The sequence below is a fragment of the Schistocerca cancellata genome, chromosome 7, assembly GCF_023864275.1.
Source record: "Schistocerca cancellata isolate TAMUIC-IGC-003103 chromosome 7, iqSchCanc2.1, whole genome shotgun sequence".
Taxonomy (NCBI): domain Eukaryota; kingdom Metazoa; phylum Arthropoda; class Insecta; order Orthoptera; family Acrididae; genus Schistocerca; species Schistocerca cancellata.
Genome location: NC_064632.1, coordinates 292,375,875 through 292,397,862, shown reverse-complemented (window position 1 = coordinate 292,397,862; position 21,988 = coordinate 292,375,875). Strand labels below are relative to the sequence as shown.

Here is a 21,988-nt window from a genome sequence, read left to right as displayed (position 1 = left end):
TTTGTCTGTCCATTTCCTCCTCCCCCCTCCATCTCATCCTCCTCCATCTCCCTATCCATCCCCTTCTTCCCTCTCCCATCTGTCCACTTTCCTCCCCCCCCCCCCCCCCATCTCTCCATCTCATCCACTCACCACTATCTGTCTATCTCCTCCTTCAACCTCTCTCTATCCATTTCTTCTCACCCCACTTCCTCTTCCTTCTGCTCATTACCCCTTCCATCTTCCACCTGCCTCCTATACCTTCCCTTCTCTATGCCCATCTCGTCATTTCCCCTCTCTCTGCACACACTCCACCTCTCTCTATCAATTCCCTCCTACATTTCTCAGTCCATCTCCTCCTCCATTCTATCTCCCTTGATCCATCTCTTCCTTACACCCTCATCTTTACATCTTCTCCTCCTCTTCTCTCTGTCCATTTCCTCCTCCCCATCTCTGTCCATCTCCTCTACTTCCCACCCAATCTCTGTCCATCTCCCCCCCCCCCCTGCATCTTTCCATCTCGTTCTCCCCTTCTCTCTTCTCCTGTGATTATCCACATTTACAGCCCCTGTGTCACATTCCAAAACTAACCATACAACACACTTGTTATGCAGGGCTGCCTAGAAGTCAGGGGTTACCAACTCTTCTAACCTCTTATTTGTGATGGACTTCACATACTGTTGTTAAAATGGTCTATGGTCAAACAAACAAACAAATTTCAAATGAGAGATGACACCTTTAGTTATCAGATAGAGCCCAACTCCATCAAAATACAAGGAACATTTTATATTTGGTGCATTAATTTTTCACTTCTGCTTGATCTGTTACATCACGCCTTCAAAGTGATATTGTGAGGGAAGGATAAGTGATGATTCTAGATTTTTTTCGAACTAATAACATGTTATTGCAAGAATGTGAATGTATTTTATTTAATGGCATATGGAGAGCTGTCAAAATTCTAATTATTACTTAAGTCATCATTGAGTTGTTTATCGTAATGAGGAAATGTTTATTAGGTCTACTGATTATCAGTCCTTATGACCGGCAAAGTAGTGAACTTTTTTATCATGTCTCATACCGATCTGTGATCAGAAAGGCAAAATGTGCCCTATAGTTTCCGAGAACTTTCATTTGAAATATTGCTCATAAATGTCAAACGTCACTTCTGTACGAGATAAACAAACAGGTTCCTTACTTTCAGAAGTCTCTGTAAATACATGTCCGCATTGAAATGTTGGCCGTTTATATCGTATGGATTGCCTGTACTTTCTGCCATTGCAATTGTTCACCAGTGCTTCGCTTATCACTTGCCACTGCACAGCTGTTCCGCTGTTGTTGGTAAACTGTTTGTTTGCTGTGAATATGAGCTTGAGCAAAGATAATGTCAATGTGTGTCGCGTGACAATTGCAGAGATTTCCTACAATAATGTTTCAGAAAATAAAGCGATCCGACACGAAATGTGTTGTAGAACTGCAGCATTCGAAACATTAATTTTTGTCTCCTCTTGCTGTGAGTCACTGAGTTATATCATGAAACATAGTCGTCATCTAAAATGTGGTCTATCATGACTCACGCTGCCTGCAAGGGATGGTGGCCTACTTGAATCTACTGGTGGAAGTGAAGCAGAGCGTTTGAAGATTAAATTCTGACTGTCAGGGGATGTACTGATAGCTTTTTTACTTCAGGAACGGACTGTTGTTAAATCTTACAACTGCAATAAAATGCAGGTTCGTAGGTACTTGGTTGTTCTCTTTTTCAGATACGGGACACGAGGATCCAGTGCCCTTATATGGTGCGTTTGCTCGTAATATGAAAATCGTTTTGCAGTTAGCGGCGAATGTGCCTCTCATTATTGTAATCGTATAGATCCTGACCGTAGAACTGTGTGTGACTGTTGTTCTAATAATGTGTCGAGAACGCCGTCGATTAACATCAGAGATGGAGAGAGGTGTGGTTATGCGAAATCTCACCATTGAGTAATGAATAAATAATTCCTTTATCGTAAATGACATTAATTTCAAGAAACTGTAAGGATTAGTTTGCACTACGAAAGGTACTATGCTGTTCTTTAGCCCCACGAGTTTCAGGTACAGGTGCTTGTATCCCAACTGTTTTCATAGCTGTATTCACTCTTTAGATGTTTACCACCGTAGCAAATTACACATCATTGTAGATGTTATAATATAACGTAGCACGTATTTTAGGATCCAAATGAAGATACGGAGTGGAATGCAGCGTTACGAAGACATGGTATTCTTCCTGCAAAGGAAAAGGAAATTACTGAAGAGGAAGTACTAAATATTGTTGAAGCAACTATAGAAGAAAAGCAGTCCAAAGGTAGGGCATGATTTTTTTACACTTAAATTAAATATTTCAATTTCAGAAACTTTCATGTGCTTTTCAAAGTTAATGAAAGTGTAGGAAATGTACAACAGAGGCATCCTTCACAAAAGGGAGGAAAGAAAAATAAAAGTTTATATTAATGTTAAAATTCTTTGTGACGTGCCTCCTGTACACTAATCATATGATTAGAAATTGTATGTTATGAGATGAATAAAACACTATTCACTATCCTACCGAATCGATTGCGCAGCTTAGAGACTACTGTAGGCCTTCTCTAAAAGATAACACATTAATGCATTGAACAGTTGATGGGTTAGCCATCTTAGATTTAACAGCTTAGAGTGCCTAAGCCAGATATTTAAATGCCAGTTTATCCAGTGGACCTTCAAGGAGGAAATTTACTGACTGTGCAGATAGTGTGAAATTAGAAAATGCCTACACTGAAAAAAAGATAGATGAAAGAAGATATTTAAATATTCATGTGGCAGCTACAACTGGTTTTACACTAACCAGATTGTTATTTATTTTAAGTTTACCTAGTCCCGTTTTATGCAAAATTTAAGTTACGTTCTGATTTTGAACATAGAGAGCAAACATATCTGGAAATGCTTGGCATCCTCTAGTGCACAAAGTGTTTACAGTTGTGAGGTTATTTGCTCTAGCTGTGGACTAATACTAGAGATGAGAACTTTTACTACTAAATATATGTAACAACAGCAGTGTTTTGGGTAGCTTTCTTTTTTATCCGCAATATCAGTGAATGTTTTCATTAAGAACTTCTTTTGTCTTTTAAGTCTTCATTACTGTTTATTGGTTACAATTTTTCATGTTCTCTTCATTGATACCAATTAACACTAGTCTAAACTTTTCAGTCAAAAACTTAATCAGAATTTTACTGTCTCAATTCATACGTAAAGATAAATGTACAGGAAATTTCAGTGTAAGTATGCAATTGAGACGCATACTAAATGTCATAAAAACCTACACTAATTTTAATTTACAACCTTCAGTACAAGTTTATTACATTATTCTACAAAAGCAGCTTTTCCCTCATTTAAAAATTCAGTGATTGAATAATAACGTTCTTGCACAAAGATGACATGTAATTTTCTTTTTACCTAACCCAGTTCCACACCATGAGACTTTTTTTTCGCTTTTAATGTTGTATAAATTTTTATAACCATCTAATGAGAAATTTGGGAATAACGTTTTAATCTATGAGATGTTAACATGAGTCTTGTTTGTTTTCTATTAACATATAGTCACTGATGAGCCAAGACATTATAACCACTGTTTAATAGCGTTTTGATGCACCTTTGGAAAGTGATACAGCAGCAACTCTGCATGGCATGGATCCGACAAGTACTTGGTTCGTTTCTGAGTTACATGGCTCCAGGTGTACATGCACAGGTCACACAATAACCGAAAATTGTGGGCCATTTGTTTGTGAGTATGGAGCTGACACCCAGTGGTGTCCCGAATGCACTCAGTCAGGTTTAGATCAGCCAATTTGGTGGCCGAAACACTGAGAGTTCACTATCGTGCTCCTCAAACTACTGTAGCACAATTCTGGTCTTGTGCCATGGATAGCTATCTGTTGGGAGATAAAGTTCCCAACAGGGGGCACAGAGCATAAAATGAGTGCAGGTGGTCCCATTAATCCCACGTGAATTTCCCCCATACATTATAATATCGTCCTCGCTAGTCAAGTTCCATGGCGAGGTGCAGATTTTGATCAGCTGTCTGCCGGTATGATGGCATATCCTGGCTCTTCCTTGTATGTGGTGTTACGAGAAATATAATTCGTCTGGCCAAGTGACACATCTCTGTTGATCTGTTGTCCAGTCTTTATATGATCTCAGTGTCGTTCGGTCATCATAGAAACACACAGGGATCGTCCAGTACAGACCCAGTGTTCCACAGTGTGCTCCGAAACATTTGTGCCTGTGCCAGAATTTTACTTCATCAGGGCTACCATAGATTACCACCTATCCTGCTTTATGTAGTGGGCAAGTATTCGGCCTTCAAGTTCTGTGCTGAGATGTGGACTTCAAATACCTTGTCACCTACTCATGTTTTCACTGTCAGTCAGCAACTGTCATTTATAACAATGAAAACAATCAATTTTTGACAAAATAATTAAATTGGATTGATAAAAAAACCTACTCACCAAGCTAAGACAGAACACACACTTAAAAGAAGGTTGTAATTAGGCAAGTTTTCAGAGCCAGTGGCTCCTCCTCCTGGAGTCCTCTCCAGTCCTTTTCATTCACCCCTCTTCCTTCCCCTTTGCCTAAAGGAGGAGCCACTGGTTGCGAAAGCTTGCCTAATTACAACCTTCTTTTACATGTGTTCTGCCGGTCCTTGGTGAGTAGATTTTTTTTTATCTATCCAATTAAACCACTATCCTTTGATACTCATGACAGTAGTACACATACAGCCGACCAATGTCGTGATTTCCAAGATGCTTGTTCCCAGGTGCTGCACCATAACAATCTGCCAGTATGCTAGTGGAAAGGGTACGACTAGTTTCCTTCCCTATCCTTGACAAAATCTGAGCTTGTGCTCCGTCTTTAATGACCTCGGTATACTTTTCTTGCTGCATCACATGTCCTAGTTTTGCAGTGGGCAGCGGGTATAATGTTTTGACTCATCAATGTATGTTGAAAATGGTTCCTATAAATAATTATGAATTGTTATGTACAGTAAGAATCAGTTTATATATGTTAATGTATGGAATAATTAAAATATGTAGAGTAATAAATAATAGTTTGTATGAATCCCTAGACTTAATATTACAAAAATTTCTAATAATAGTTCTTTGTAGTAATGACATCCTACGTACACTACTTCAATACCCCCAAAAGATTATTCTGAATCTTGCAACAGATTCAAAGTAGCTGTGTTAAACAATTTTTCTAGGACAGTATTGTCATTATGAACGCCACAGTGTTCAAGCTATTTGTCAAGTAGTTTATATGAGAAGACCACAATAAATGTTTCTCTAAAAATATTCCATGAATTTGACAGAATCTGTTTCCTTAAATTCCTGATTTTGATAGGCAATTTGCTAGTTATTTGAGTCTGATTTTTTTTGTTTTAAACTGTATTTGTTTTGTAAAACTTGCGTTTCGCCCATCAGTTAAAATGTTCAAATAATTTATGGGAAATCAGCTGGGTGACATCTTAGAGAATGATGGTTGTCAACAATGTCACCCTGCTACAGTTCTGTGACTTCTTGTGTTTTTACTACCTTTGTCATGTTTAATTTTAATCCATCTGTCAAACCAGTATACTAAGCTGTTTAGGGTATTAATTACTCTTTGGGGATTGTGTTTTGTGGATTCTCTTTCAATAACTACAGTTATATCACCTACAAATAAAATTGTGTAGGGTGTTATATTTAGAGATAAGTCACTGTCGTAAAATAAAAGCAGTGTTACAACCCCCGAGCTCAGGGGTTTAATATGTCAGAATGACCGAGAGGTATGGTTTGGGGGGAGAGGGTTGACTCACGCCGAAGCATGCAGAGAAACACAGGCAAGTGTGTCATTGACTTTATTACATCAAAGGTACACAGCAGCCTTCTGCTGAACTTTGTAAAGGCACTGCACAGCGTGTGTGCATGGGTCAGTGCAAATGCCGGAATCTGCAGCATCAGTGTGTGGTTGCCCAGCCTTGCAGGCATGGCAATCCCACTTGCGCCACGGCTAAGTGGCTGTCGTGTGTCTGTTAACTGTGCCAGTAGCCCAGAACATGGCTGACTGTTCCCACAAGTGCGACTTCTGGGCCCCATGTAGAGCGCCGAAGGGAAACAGCCGACCGCCATCATTGTAGTGAGCCTCAGCAGCTCCGACTGTCCACCCAGGGCAGCTCATTCCATAGATAGCTTTACACCCGGGAGGCTGTGAGTTCGTACCACGGCCCTGCCCCTGTGAACAACAGCTTGCAGTATGCCAGACGATGTACCCAGAGAAAGGAGGCCAGTAGCCTTCTTGCTTCTCATCCCGGTGTAGTTCCAAGGTACAATGCGTCCCGCCTCAGCAATGATGCATCCGTGCAACGTACCATATTTACTCAAATCTAAGCCGCACCTGAAAAATGAGACTCGAAATCAAGGAAAAAAATTTTTCCCGAATCTAAGCTGCAATTGAAATTTGAGACTCGAAATTCAAGGGGAGAGAAAAGTTTTAGGCCCCACCTCCAAATCGAAACAAAGTTGGTCCATTGTAATATGAGACATAATTTAGGTCGAATGAATGACGATACAGCTACAGTAGTTTGGTTCGAGTCGTAAGCTTAGCAGTTAAGCTTTACCAGGTAGCCATTGCTATGCATCAGGCGCTCCGTCCGTATTTATACGGGTACCCTTAATTTTTCAAGTGCTTCGTCTAGTTTGAATTGATTGCTTATTTTTCTTTGATCTGATAAGTGCCGTTCTCTTTGTTATAGGTGTTTAAGTCACTCTAAGCTGAAAATGCATTACTGTACTGTGTCATGCATTGTTTGTCGCATTCTGATAATGTGTGTTAACGACATATCGCCGCTCGCGGCATGGCTTGCTTTTGTGCACGCTAACGCCGCTTACAATTTAGAAAAAAGAGAGAGAGGAATTGTCTCATTATCAAAACAATGGCAAGAGACTGCTATTTGTTGTTACTTACACAGCTGCTTTCTTTGATAATGATCAACAAGAACCAAATAATAGACTGTGTATGATAGAAGATGTTCTGAACGAGAGTTTAGCAAAAATTTTTCTCTGTTTGAAAATCTTTGCAGACGCCTCTTTAGTACATTACATTCTGCACAGAAATTAGTCATCTTAGATATAAAAATCTAGTCAACTTCCGTGCTTCATTTCTGACTGTATCACTATTAGGCATAAGAATAATACGAATATAAACATGACATGATATGTATATTCTTCCGCGTTTGCTGTTGTCTCACTCTGGTTTCGTAGTTTATTAGGCAGACAGTATTTAAATGAGATAGCAGCAAACATGAAAGAATACATGGCAAAATGTTTATATTCGTATTATTCTTATGTTGAAGAAAATACTGCATGTGATTCACAATTCATAAAGTTCGTATTAGCAATCATCTCTTCTCACAGGTAGGAAAAAATTCAGAACGTAGAGTTGGCCATATTGACAAACATCCCAAACAGTCTTGCCAGTCGGATTTTCGTAGGACATTGAAATTCTGCTACATTCGAAGATGAACAATAGGGAATTTGTATTTACTTCGTTGGATAATGTATGAAAATGCAGTGGTCGAAACTCGAGGTGCAGAAAAAAGCTCATCTTCCACCTTTTTGTAAATTTATCTACTGACGCAGAGGTTTTTGCGCCAGTATTTATCTTTGTGCCTGCAAAGCATGGCCTTGTAGCGCTACATATATTCGACGACAGAAGTTAGTTGTGGCGCACCTACCAACATTTTTCAGAACTTCCGCTTATTTTGCACTCGATTCTAAGCCGCAGGTGGTTTTTTGGACTACAAAAATCGGGAAAAAAATGCGGCTTAGATTCGAGTAAATACGGTAGGTTGGAGGTAGCTTCAGCGGGCCGGTTGGCCGCCAAAGTCCATCACCAAAAGGTCGTCATGGTCGACCTGCAACTTAAACAATAGTCATTCTCTCCTGTTCTAGATGCAAACAGAATGGCAACACGAGTGCCCCTTTGAGCATCTGTGTTTCCTTATTTATATGTCTTTTCCCTACACCTCTGACATAGTTTCTCTGGAGGGGACAAGTAGTAATTACAAGGTCAGCTCTTGTCAGCCCACTTTGGCCCTTACACACAGTTCACTAGGTGCTGTTGTAACTGCAATGCATGGGTTCTTCACAGCATGTTGGTGCCCTGTGCTGCCCTGATTACTTCACGTTTGTGTACAGTGCGTCATCAGCCGTTCCTTCTAGCCTGCGAGCAGTGTCATAAACCTGTCTCGCAGAATCATTTGCAAAATGTCAAAATCACCCATGCCTGCCACCCGATATCCCAGTTGATCCCTTAATTACTGCCTTCCAGCCGTAGATGTGCAAAATTTCAAGAATTCCCCAAATGCACACTTGTAATTATTCATGGTGCTTCAACTGGACTGGGTCTGAAGTGGAACCTTGTGGGATGCTCCATGAAATAATTTTATGTACCTGATGTTGCAACTACCCTTTTCTTTCTCTCTATTAAATATGCTTCCATTTCAGAGCACTACTGTATATTACCCATTCTTTCTAATTCACAGAACACTAGCAAGTGTTTCACACAGTCATAAGCCTGTAGCAACCAAGATCATAGGTTAACGTTGGCTGCTGTAATTACATGAGCTGTCAAACAATTCACGTTCCAGGCACCAGAGACAATGGGTTTTGGTTTGTTCTCTGTGTTTAGTGTGATGTTCCATGAATTTTACATGATAATGTTAACATCTTTGCAATTATGGACAGTCTTATGTTGAACTCTTCTCTAGTGCTAACTAGTCTTAGGTATTATAAAGTATCTTTTCTGTGTTTATTTAATAAATGTTATTTGTTACTGGTTCACTAGAGGTCATATTTTGTACAGTGGGCTGAGTATTACAAAAGCGAAGTTATAGTTGTTCGGATGGTTAAAACCTAGAGGCACCAATGTTAGTGACCCCGACGTGATCTTAGCATATCTGATCAATCCACAAATCCAGAAGCAGCAGGAATAACTTTCAATAGGGAATGAATCCTTTTCACAAAATGTGAAACACATCAGCTGCTGAAGTACCTTCAGGATCATGACTCCCTGTAAGATTGCCACCATTCTGGCCTTGTAATCCTGCATTTGGTTTGTACAGATAGAAGTGAACTTTCGTTTTTACAAAATAGTTATGTATTCGACCAAATTTTCCTTGGTGGTTAGCCAGCTCCATCATCATTTTGCAGCTGAAGTCAAAGGTGTAATAACTGCGCCTCCTGAACGAGACTCCTATAACAAACTCGAGACCAAATTAATTCACAGGATTTCCACATCATAAGAAGAGCATGTGCAACAAGTCCTAATGCAAGAAGGTCGTAATATGTCAGGCACTTACGCAGTAAAGTCAATGCAGGCACTGTATGTGATACCTTACTATGTATGCTGTGGAGTGGCTGTCTTCCAGTGCAGGTGAAAGCTTTAATAATGTCCCAGACTGAAGTGCAATTAAATGCCATTGCGAATCTGGCCGATATGATACAATATGCGAGATTCTTGACTTCGATATGTGCAGCGGTAGCACAGTCCAACAGCGCTTTGTCATCAGTGGTGACTTGTGCAGATTATGATTACCTCGGAGATAAAGTGAATGCTCTTAGTAAACAGATTAGTTAACTGCTGTCTCATTGCAACTGGAGCAATGACAGGACGCTGTCACAAGGGATCGGATAGTCGCTCGTTCCTCTGCGAACTCCTAGGCTCCGAGTGTCGCAGAGCAGCAGCCTTCTGTTTGCTAGTCCCACAGGAAGTTTGTAGATGACGTGCACATGTGCACCTCCCTTGTGCGTACCCAAATGCGAGTGACAGGCAGACATAGGCACATCTGATTGCCGATTGCTGTCACAGCATCTCTCTTATCAGTGATCGAAAGAGGGGACAAAAATTTGTTGTTGACATTAGTTCAGACTTGTGTATTTATTCATGTATATTACTTTACAATAGCTGGCCACAGATTTCATTCTCCCTCTTTGCAGCAAGCAATTCATCCTTTGTGACTTAACGGCAGTCAACATATTGCCATAGACTTGGAACAGTGGCATGTCTTTCCCTGGAATTTCACTGTTGCCGATATCACGAAACCCATAATCAGAGAAGATTTCCCGGTGCATTATTATCTGTTACTGAATGTGACGAATGCAAGATTCATCGACAGCATCACAGGCCTTTAAACTGCTGGATTCTGATCCAACACAGTGCTACACAGCACCAAGTTCGTCTAGTTAGGAGGTTGTAAATACACCAAGCAACTTGAACATTTTCCAGCTATAATGTGACCTCCAGAGAGGTACTTCACAGTACTGTCCATTGCATTAAAACGACTGATGGCTCCAGTTTTGTGCAGACCTAGGCAAGTAGTTCCTTATGGTCTGGTCATCAAAGTCAGAATTCAACTCTGTGCTCAAAGAAAGTTTCATTTGGCCTGCTAACAGCCCATTATAACTTCTCGATCAAGTACCCAAGTAGTACGGTGTGTGGCGCCTGTGTGGTGGTTATGAAGTGCTTAATGCAAATACAGTGCCAGACAATTACCCAGTACCGCCGTTAAGGGATTTTAACTACGCTCTGCATGGGCAACCGTTTTTAGTGTGCTAGGCTGCGCAAAGGCCTTCGTGCAAATTCCTGTGGTGGATGAGTACATCCCGAAAACAGCCATAATCATGCCATTTGGCTTGTTTGAGAGTCTCTTCATAGCATTTGATCTGAGCAGTGCTGCACAGTCTTGGCAAAGGCTTACCGACTCTGTGCTGCAAGGATTGTCATTCTGTTTTGCTCACTATATGACACCCTTATGTTTCTGCCTCAGCCAATCAATTCCAGCAACACGAGGTGGAAGTCTGTAAATGATTAAAGTAACATGGTATGGTATCGAATACTACCAAGTGTGTATTTGGACAACCACAGGTTTATCTTCTTGGGTCATCTGATTTCATCAGCGGAGTCACTACTACTTCCAGAAAAAGTAGAAGCCATAATGAAAATTCCACGGCTTGAAACTTTCAGGGATCTACGCTGTTTCTGAGGAATGATAAATTTTTTCTGGCATCATCTACACCACCTGACCAAGTTGCAAGAACCACTGAGTGCAGCAGTTTCAAGTCCTAAAACTGGAGGAAATTCTCTGATTCAGTGGAGAGACAAGATTGAGCCATACTTTTGAAGTAACAAAATGTAGCAAATGCCGCACTTGTGGCACATCCCACATTGGACGCACCTCTTGTGTTGGTGGTAGGTGCTAGCCAGATTGCTATCATTGCAGCATTACAACAGCTAGTCGACAACACACTTGCCTTTTTTTCACTCGAGCCTTCACCACTGCTGCAAAAATGGAATGGTTACAATCATGAACTTCTTGCTGTTTATGAATCAATCAGGTACTTTTGCCCTCAGGTGGGAACCAGAGCGTTCACATTTTTTATTTGTTTGTGCTTTTGACAGAATGACAACTGCTATCCACATCAGTACAATCATTTAGAGTTCACTGCCCAATTGTGCATTGACATGCACCATATTGACATGCATTTACAACATTGTGGCCGACTGCCTGTCTCAGGTTAGCAGCATAGCAAACTCTGTTGACTTTGCACAACTTGCAAAGGCACAAGAATCTGACCAGGAATTCCGAAATCTAATGAAAGGTGCATCGTCCACCCCACAGCTACAAATGGCTGATGTTCCTGATGCATACATGATATTTCTGGTGGAAGGCCTCATCCTTTTCAGCCACCCACATTCCACAGATGTGCCTTTCATCAGAATTCACAACCTGTGCAACCCTGGTGTTAGATCATCAACTCACCTGGTTTCAAAACGTTTTGTATGGCCTGGCATGCAAAAGTATCATCACTAGTGGACTGACTGTACATTAATTGCCAGCAAAGCAATATATCCCATCACATGCATACACCAGTAAGAGATTTTCTAGACACAATTTCTGCACATGCACATTGAAGTAGTAGATCCTCTGTCTTCGCCAAATGGGCAGTTCTATTTTTTAACTGCAGTCAGTTTTTTCACTCATTGGCGAAAGCAATGACCGTCGACAACATTTCAGCAGAAACCCTAGCCTCTACCTTTGTACCAAATTGGATTTTGCACTTCAGCTGCTGTCTGCTGCATATAAGTACAGACTGCAGCCGATAATTTGCTTCAGAGTTACTTACTCAACTTAGTAGCAAATTCTGCAGTGCTATTCATTATTGGACAACAAAGTATCACCCAGTGAATAATGGCATGATTGAACATTGGCACCATTCTTTGAAAACTTCACTGATGTGTCATGACACTAGTTGGTTAACACCTTTATCCAAGTCCTTCTCGATCTTCGCAACACACCCAATGATAAGCCATAATATTACGACCACTGCCCACCATGACTTTGGATGCCACCTGGTGGCATTGCGTGCACTTAACGCAGTAACGAAAGTATGTAAGCAGAGCAGAAACGGATGGGAGATCACACTAGTGAATATATGGGCTGCAAGTGGGGAAATCCATTGAGATAAGGGACTTTGTCAAAGGGCAGATTATTATGAAGCTGGTCAAATGTTTATATGATACAGTCATGAGCTTCTATGGAAAGAGGTAGAGGGACAGTGAAACCACCACTATGCACTAAATGGTTGGACGCCCACAACTCTTCATAGAACATGGGGTTTGGAGGCTTTTCTGCTCTATAAAGTAAGATAGTTGATGATTTGTGGCACCTCTGCTGAAAGGGCAAAATACTGGTGCATGCACAAGTGTTAGAGTACACCATTCATCCTACATTGTTGATCATAGAGCTCTGCTGCAGGTCATCTCTATGTGTGCGCATGTTGACCCAATGAAATTGTCAGTTACGATTGCTGTGAGCACAGGACTATCTGGATTTGACTGTTGATCAATGGAAAAGTGTTGACCTTTGAATAAATCACATTTTTGCTACACTAGGTCAATGGTTGTCTCCACAAATGCCATCATTGAGATGAACGACGGCTCAAAACGTGCAGCACACCACAGATATGGGCTGGTGGAAGTAGTATTATGCTATGGGAACATTCTCCCGCACTTGCATTGGAGTTGTGGTAGAAATCGAAGACACGCTGACATCTGCGAATCACCTGCATCCCTTCATGCTTGATGTCTTACACGACAGTGGTGCCCATCTTTCAGCAGTATAACTGTTCATGTCTCAGAGCCAGAACTGTGCTATGATGATTTGAGGAGCATTATAGTGAGCTCACATTGATATCTTGGTGACCAAATTAGCCTTATGTAAATTGTATGGAATGCATCTGAGTCACTATTGGCTACCATCACCGTGTACGCAAATCAGCACCCCTTTATTTACATGAATTACAAGACCTGCGTGTAGACTTCTAATGCCACATATGTCCACAAACCTGCCAACAAACTGTCTGATCCTTGAAACTGAGAATCAGTGATGTATTTTGTTCCAAAGTTGGACAAACAAACTATTAAACAGGTGGTTATATGTTATGGTTCCCCAATGTATAAACCAGACTTGGATTTTTCATAAGCAGGGCTCATTTACAGTGAAGCTCTATGACTCCCTGGCGAATTAATTGACCCAAGTTCGATGCATCTTCCTGACCATGACCAAAAAGCTTTCATTTGTCACCTGAAGGAACAAATTGCGTGCATTCACCCCCATGAAACAAGTAGACATGGCACAAGGCCAGTCTGCATGCCTTGTGATTTACAAACATGCACGTGTCATGCTACACACAAACAGTGTCAAACCAGTGCTACAATTTGCCTTACACCGGCCCGCATTGTGTCATCAAAAGAGGAACACGAACTCTGGACATCATAGTGAATCGCAAAACTACCACAGGTTACATGTTCCCAGAGCTCACTCACACACACACACACACACACACACACACACACACACACACACACACCACCACACCACACCACACCACAGAGCCATCCTGAACCTCATTCATGCTCAAGCACAATCGCATCTGTCCAAAGCAGCCCCTTACCTGAATGTTGAACATGCTCCAGGTGTTGAGCGCACTACCCATTGCACAACCCCCAAGAAGTGACCAGGATCATCAGTTACTGTCAGCTGCTGTGTTTCGCACTTGAGCCACCAGCGGTGCTGCATTTTTGTTTGTTCTCTATGTGCAGTGCGATGTGCCATTGAACGTCACAGACGACACTAATATCTTGGCAATTATGGATAGTTGTGTCAAACTCCTCTCTGGTAGTAACTAATCTCAAGTATTATCAAGTAACTTTTTTCTGTGTTTACTAGTTAATAAACGTTATTTGTTCCTGGTACACTGGAATGCGTATTTCGTACACTTGGCCAAGTATCTCGAACACACAGTTATAGCTGTTCGGATGGCTAACACCTAGTTGTGCTGATATTTAGATGTAAATCACTTACATAAAATAAAAGATAGAGCTTGAAATGGAAATACAGGATTGAGCTTGAAATGGAACCATGTGGGATGCTCTGTGAAATAATTTTATGTATCTTTCTAATTCATTAAGTACTAGGGACTATTCTCACAGTTGTAAGCTTTTGTGTAGTCAGGTAATTCCTGTGATTTTTTTTTTTTTTGGGACTTGTTCATCAATATGCAAATTTTCTCATTAAATTTGTTGATGGTAAATTGATTTAATGTGATGATAATAGCTTTTGCTAAAAAAATTTGGGTCTGAGTTGCAACAAGATTATCAAATACTTTTGAAAAATTAAGAAACTACTTTGTTAGTCAGTAGTGTCCTGCATCTTCTTCGGATCTATTCGTGAACAAGGGCTTTACTACTGTATACCTCAGAGTATTACTCCAAATTCATTGTGAATGGGGTCCTGATATTTTACTAGTAACTATTTTAATTTCTCTAATGGATGTTTCATGTGATCCAGTTGAATTTTTATATTTTTAGAGATAATAATTCTTCTTCTACATCTTCAGCTATGATTCCTTAAAATTTTGTTAGAAGCTTTGTGTTACTCTGATCCCGACCAGGACATTAGGGATAGACTTTACCAAGCTAACCAATTTTTATCAATATCTGGATGCATTTACAAAAAGTTCATTGAAATATTCTAATATTTCTGAAGGATTTACAACTGTTTGTCACCTACCTCAATTTTGGAAATTTGTGGACTCCCAGCTGTGACACTTTGTGGTTCACTTGTGCAAAAATATTGGACATGCCATGTTATTATAGTTTAAGGGGAAAAGTGTATTTCAAATATATAGCCATTTACACACTTAAAGGCGTAGTTTGATGATAATGGGACAGATGATCATTTATGATACGGTGTTTCAGGAGTTTGTTGGTGTTCCAAGAAAACAGGAGGATGAGAATACACGAGGCAGACAGTAATCTAATAATATTATATTTGCAATTGTTCATTAAAAAAAATATATATATATCATTCTTCATCACTTATCTATGATGAACTCTTCTGCTCTGCTTACGGTATGTGTTCCATATTGTCCTAGTCACTTCATTTTACATCATTTGACAGCACTAATTTTGAAATATTTATGATACTTAGGTTTTTAATTTTTCAGCATTACCCTTTCACGTCCTGTGCTTGAAATATCTACTTTCATAAACTCTAGAGTCACATCTTCATTTGCTGATACAAGATTTATCTTTATGAAGAAAGCTCTTTTGTCCACACCTTTCCACCCATTTTGCTGTGCTACGTAATGTCAGTTGTTTCCCTATCATTCTGGTATTAATGTTATTGCTATTTATGTCTCCCTACCCGAGTTCGTTCTATATTTTAGGTCACTTTGCCTACATTTACTTTTCTTCTTACATCACTTCACTTGCTTTGTAAAGTATGTCTGCTGAGTACCAATTCTATGACAATAGCATACATTTTTTGTTCTCTGTGGTTTCCTTCCCTAATACATTTCATATGAATCCCCAATAAACTTTGTAAAGGCAGTGCCTCAGTTCATCTCCATTGCTATCAAAGCTGAACCAATCTTTCATCTTTAATGTTGTTGCTGCTGTGATACGCTGAATGCTGACAAAATAAAGTGTTATTTATAGTAATGCAATCCTTGCCTTGTCTTCTATTCGTGACTTAAGAAAAGATAAAACATGTCCCTCGTTTCTCTTCCCCTTGCCCCAAGCTCCTGATGCATTGATAATGCTTTTGAACTTTGTTACAGGAACAAAAAAATTAGAACAGTGTACTCTTGATGAACTGGATGAATTAGAAGATGAAGAAGATGAGAGAGTATTACTGGAGTATCGCAGAAAGCGAATTGCTGAGATGCAAGCAGAAGCTGCAAAGTCAAAGTTTGGTGAGGTAAAGGAGATAAGTGGAGAAGATTACATTCAAGAAGTCAACAAAGCTGGTGAAAATATTTGGGTAGTCTTGCATTTATATAAACAAGGGTAAGTTAGTTATCGAATGATCTAATTCATGAATAGTTCTTGGTTAATAAAAATACAAAGTTTCATTTTCCTGACTTATTTACAGCATCCCATTATGTGCATTACTCAATCAGCATTTATCGCAACTTGCCGCAAAATTTCCAGCCACAAAATTTTTGAAAAGCATATCAACCACATGTATACCAAATTTTCCTGACAGCAACTTACCAACTATTTTTATATATTATGAAGGAGAACTCATTAAACAAATGGTTGGGCCTTTAAACTTCCGTGGAATGAATATGACTGTTGAAGGTAAGGTCTTCTTTTATAGTGTATAATTTATAGTTAAGCATGTAGTAGTGCCACATTTACATTTACAATTTTACACATTGTGTGTTATGAATTATTTTTGCATATATTCTGTAATAATCATCTTTTCAACCATTAAAATTTTAGACACATTCTTCTTCACTTCAAAAGGTTTATTGGCTTTACATTTCAGATCAGTATTTGTTTTTGGTTCTCTCTTATACTTTAACAAAATAATGCTATTGTGTCAAATCATTGCTCCCACCCCTCCCCATTTTTTATTTTATTTTCCTGATCAATTTGATTTATTCATCCAGGGATAATTTCATAATGACGGAGGATTTGTCGTCGTAATACAATGGAAATAAATAGTTCAAAACACACGTATATATTATGTGTATAAGTATGCTTTCATGAGGATAGAATAGGATAGGACAAGTGACTGGACATGGCCTCGATGAAGGAATCTTCCTGGCATTTGCCTGAAATGATTTATGAAAACCACAGGAAATCTAAATCGGGATGGGTGGACATAGCAAACTCTATTCTCCTGCACTGCCTGTAGTGGGAGCTCCTGGCAACAGTTAACTATGACAAGCAGCCATGGCTGTGGCAGAGGGATTCACTTGGGAAGAGTCTCTGGATCAGACGTCCTTACACTAATGTCTGCAACACCTCAGCAGTCTCACCATAGAAAACAAACCATTCCAGTGCAGAAAGGTATGAACCCCAAGACTTCCGCTTCCTGGCCGTGGCATGAGAGGAAAGTTGATTCAAAAGAAATGGTGAGAAATACCATTTTCAGTATATAGTTTGTACCCAAAGAGCCTCTGTGCAGACTTGGAACAACATGGTATCAATTTTTTCTGCCCTGTCCAACAAGGGCCAAAAGACAATAGAGTAGATACAGGCTTTTATTTTAGCTTTCAAAGATGATATATTACCTGAAACAGTAAAAGCCATGTATTTAAAAGTTGCAAATTGGACGTATGACTTCATAGTGCATAAATGATCCCATCTGTAGATGGTTGCAGCATAAGAACACTCTAGCAGTGACACATATATATATATATGTCAGCTGTGGAGACCAACTTTTCCCTTGGTCTCTAAATTTCCCAATTTTAAAGAAGAAAAGAAAGATGCAAGAATATAAAACCTTTGACCATCCTTCATATTTTAAAACAAAAATATGTACTTCACAACCATGGTGACTTAGCCTCTAAGCAATGGTGAAGATGAACACATTTTCCTCAATTTCAGGCTTTGATGGCCACATGAATACATCTGTTTTGAGGGGCACAGGACCCCCCCCCCCCCCCAAATGCCTTGCGGAAGTCAAGAAAGACCCCTCGTGGCTGTCTTCTTTGTCTTCTGTAGTGCCTATAACACCTCATTGTGTTACCACACTGCTTGAGTGAGGGGGTTTCACATGCTCCTCCCAATTTTTGTTTAGAATGTTCTATTTTCTGGTTCTACATTTGAATTGGTGTGTCCTTAATACTCTTTGTTCACAAGATAATGGAGTCCTACTGGAGTCTGTGCTGAGAGGGACCTTTTTCTGGATAGCTGTCCTGTTAATCACTGCTTAAGGTCTCATTGTCCCTGCATGTTTTCAATTTTTGTATTTATTACAGTTCTTAAACCATGAGTGTTTTGAATGTTGGCCAAATGGTGCTATAAGAGAATCACAATACTGGAAACCTCATGCATGGCTTCCAATTTTTCACTGGCAAACATGTGCTATACTCTTCTGCCAACATAGAATTATTCATCCACATCCAGAACTTTACATTCACAATGAACTTCTCAATGGGGTAGAGTCATCTCACTTTTTGGAACTTTTATTTTTGCCTGATTGACTTGGTTTTCACATATTTGGCAGCTTAAAGAGAAGTGTCTGTTGAAACTCAACACTCCCTGCTGCATAAGTAAAAGATATTGGTATTGTGAACAGCTCCACCCTATTATTACTTTACAAAGTCATTCTTGACTGGATTATGGGAGTCTGGCTTCACAGGTATCTGGCTCCATCAGGAGGCAACTACAGGACCCTTATTGCTATGGGCCCCTTAAGGGCAAACCATATTGAGGCCCTCCTGGTAGAGGCTGGGATTTCTCCTCTACAGATCAGACATCTTTGAATTGTGCGGTATATGTCTGCAACTTCCCTGAACATCCAAATCACCATATCCATTTCCCCGACGGGGAAAGTCATCTCTCACAGAGGTGGCCCATGTCTGGCATCTAAGTAGCAGTTCATCGGTGTTTCTTCGCTCTGACCTCCTCCTCCCACCCACCTTCCCCCCATGTGCACCTCATTCTTCAGACTAAAGACTAATAGAAATAGTAAACACCTCTGCATTTCCACAGTTATTCAGCTCAATTCTTGGCAGATTTACTAGTTCAAAAGACATCTTTACTGACAGTTTAGGGGTAAAAGATCACATCGGCTATGCCATCACACTATCCGTGTGTCAAGAACAGCACTCCCTATCTTATAGGTGCAATGTTAGTGGCCATTATCATTCTATTATACTAGCACTTGGCCTTTTGAAAATTTCCTGATCTACAGTGACACTAAGGAGTTAATGGGTCAAACTGATGCTATTCTTGGAACCTGTTGGTTTTGATAGTGCAAAACCTTATTTGGAGCTTGATTGTATTCCTCTAGACAGCAAGCCAGATAGTGATTCCAGAGAATGAGCTAGCTGATGATCAGTTAGCAGAGGAAGCTACTGTGATGGAAACCTTGCAGATTTGGGTTGTTGTTTTGTCTTAAGTACAGAGACTGCTTTGATTCAGCTCTCCATGCTACTCTATCCTGTGCAAGACTCTGTATCTCCAAATAACTACTGCAACTTACATCCTTCTGAATCTGCTCAGTGTATTCATCTCTTGGTCTTCTTCTACAATTTCTACCCTCCACGCTTCCCTCCAATACTAAATTGGTGATCCTTTAATGCCTCAGAACGTGTCCTACCAACCAATCCCCTCTTCTAGTCAAGTTGTGCCACAAATTCCTCTTCTTCCCAAATTCTGTTCAGTAGCTCCAAATTAGTTACATGATCTACCCATCTAATCTTCAGCATTCTTCTGTAACACCACATTTTGAAAGCTTCTATTCTCTTGTCATCTAAATTATTTATCATCTGTGTTTCACTTCCATAGATGGCTACACTCCATACAAATACTTCAGAAAGGACTTCCTGACACTTCAATTGATACTCAGTGTTAACAAATTCCTCTTCTTCAGAAATGCTTTCCTTGCCATAGCCAGTCTACATTTTATATCCTCCCTACTTCAACAGTCATCAGTTATTTTGCTTCCCAAATAGGAAAACTCATTTACTACTTAAAGTGTGTCATTTCCTAATCTGATTCCCTCCACATCAACTGAATTAATTCACTTACATTCCATTAACTTTGTTTTGCTTTTGTTGATGTTCATCTTACATTCTCCTTTCAAGACACTGTCCATTATGTTCAGCTGCTCTTCCATGTCCTTTGCTGTCTCTGACAGAATTAAAATGTCATCGGCTAACCCACAAAGTATTAATTTCTTCCCCATAGATTTTAATTCCTGCTCCAAATTTTTCTTTTGTTTCCTTTACTGCTTGCTCAGTATACAGGTTGAACAACATCAGGGATAGACTACAACCCTGTCTCACTCCCTTCCCAACCACTGCTTCCATTTCATGTCCCTCGACTCTTATAACTGCCATCTGGTTTCTGTAAAAATTGAAAATAGCCTTTCGCTCCCTGTATTTTACTCCTGCCACCTTAAGAATTTTAAAGAGAGTATTCCAGTCAACATTGTCATAAGCTTTCTCTAGGTCTACAAATGCCATAAATGTAGGTTTGCCTTTCCTTAACCTATCTTCTATGGGAAGTCATAGGAACAGTACTGCCTTGCTTGGTCCTACATTTCTCCGGAATCTAAACCGATCTTCCCTGAAGTCGGCTTAAGTTTTTCCATTCTTCTGTTAAGGATTTGTGTTAGTATTTTGCAACCATGCCTTGTTAAACTGATAGTTCGGTAATTTTCACTCCTGTCAACACCTGCTTTGTTTGGGTTTGGAATTATTGTATTCTTCTTAAAGTCTGAGGGTATTTTGCCAGTCTCATACATCTTGCTCACCAAATGGAAGAGTTTTGTTATGGCTGGCACTACCAATGCTATCTGTAGTTCTAATGGAAGAGTTTTGTTATGGCTGGCACTACCAATGCTATCTGTAGTTCTAATGGAAGAGTTTTGTGCCATCAAATTCTGAGAAATAAATGATTGACTTAGTATACTGAATTAAATACTTAACCTTTAATTCTGATTTGGGTATATTTGTGCACATAATTCTGATTCAGATTTGCATCATTTATTTGTATACATATTGCACAGTAGTGTAGTGTTTCATATACTGCATGTTTCAGAGCTTGAGTGGATACTAGGAGAAGCTGGTGCTGTGAAAACAACACTTGAAGAAGATCCAAGACCTAAAATTAAGGATGTGCTCTTTTCTAAGCTAAAAAATACAGCTGATGATGATAGTGATAATAATGACTGGTAATAAAAGCAAGACTCAGTCTGTAATGTGTAATTAATTCTCCTTCCCTCCATCCTCATTTTTTACTCATATTATGCAAGATGATGTGCATAATTAATGCTTATCTGTGGACTGTTGAGAATGTAGTGCCTAGTGGGTATACTGGTTCAGGTAGTATAGTAACTGCTAAAGTTCCAAGTACAACAGAAGCAAGGAAACTGCACTGCCTTTTCTGTATTAGAAGTTATTTTGTTTGGTTGGTGCCTTGCAGTTAACCAAGGGCCTTAAGATTTTGCATGAACCGAGGTCTGGCAGCCACATCACACGAGAAAATGCGATAAATGTTAAAGTGTAGTAAAAACCTAAGAAAACTTCATGGTTTCTTCATTTGCTATCATAAAGACGGAATGCCAGATCGTCACATTCGTCGCTTTTCACTCGGAAATGTTTACATTTATCGTCTAGAAACTTATGTCGCGTGCTGAGGTATGCGGTGGCACCACTAGGTACAAACTAAAAGCTTCTAAATTGATGCAATTGGCAAGTAAGTAGTAGTTGTAGTCAAGTTTCAGTTATCCAAGACTCAAATATTCGCCGGTTTTTGTGCCTTGCAGTTGACTGAGGACCTTAAGATTTTGCATGTACTGAGAACTTGCAGCTGCATTGCACGAGAAAATGCGAAAAGTGTTAATATGTAGTAAAAACCTAAGTTAACCTCACGTTTT

The 21,988-nt window shown here is 39.8% G+C and overlaps 2 protein-coding genes across 2 annotated transcripts in view; one reads left to right on the top strand and one right to left on the bottom strand.

Annotated features, from left to right (window-relative positions):
- Window positions 1–1,383, bottom strand: part of LOC126092227 (vacuolar protein sorting-associated protein 51 homolog) — a 108,457-nt gene extending 107,074 nt beyond the window's left edge. Inside the window, exon 1 of the mRNA XM_049907725.1 lies at window positions 1,175–1,383. Within this exon, the coding sequence (XP_049763682.1) occupies window positions 1,175–1,255 (81 nt within the window). The 5' untranslated portion in view covers window positions 1,256–1,383. The remainder of the gene's footprint in view (window positions 1–1,174) is intronic.
- A 166-nt stretch (window positions 1,384–1,549) lies between these two features.
- LOC126092233 (viral IAP-associated factor homolog) lies at window positions 1,550–21,310 on the top strand. The gene is made up of 5 exons (XM_049907736.1): window positions 1,550–1,707; window positions 2,185–2,317; window positions 16,206–16,434; window positions 16,520–16,728; window positions 21,151–21,310. The coding sequence occupies exons 1-5, from the start codon at window positions 1,702–1,704 to the stop codon at window positions 21,285–21,287; spliced, it is 714 nt and encodes a 237-aa protein (XP_049763693.1). The 5' UTR covers window positions 1,550–1,701; the 3' UTR covers window positions 21,288–21,310.
- Window positions 21,311–21,988: the final 678 nt, after the last annotated feature.

Bases quoted from the DNA above. Each gene is read 5' to 3' on its own strand.
- LOC126092233 (XM_049907736.1), top strand. The intron at 2,318-16,205 runs GTAGGGCATGAT...ACTTTGTTACAG, and splicing joins AGAAGAAAAGCAGTCCAAAG to GAACAAAAAAATTAGAACAG. The intron at 16,435-16,519 runs GTAAGTTAGTTA...ACTTATTTACAG, and splicing joins TTGCATTTATATAAACAAGG to CATCCCATTATGTGCATTAC.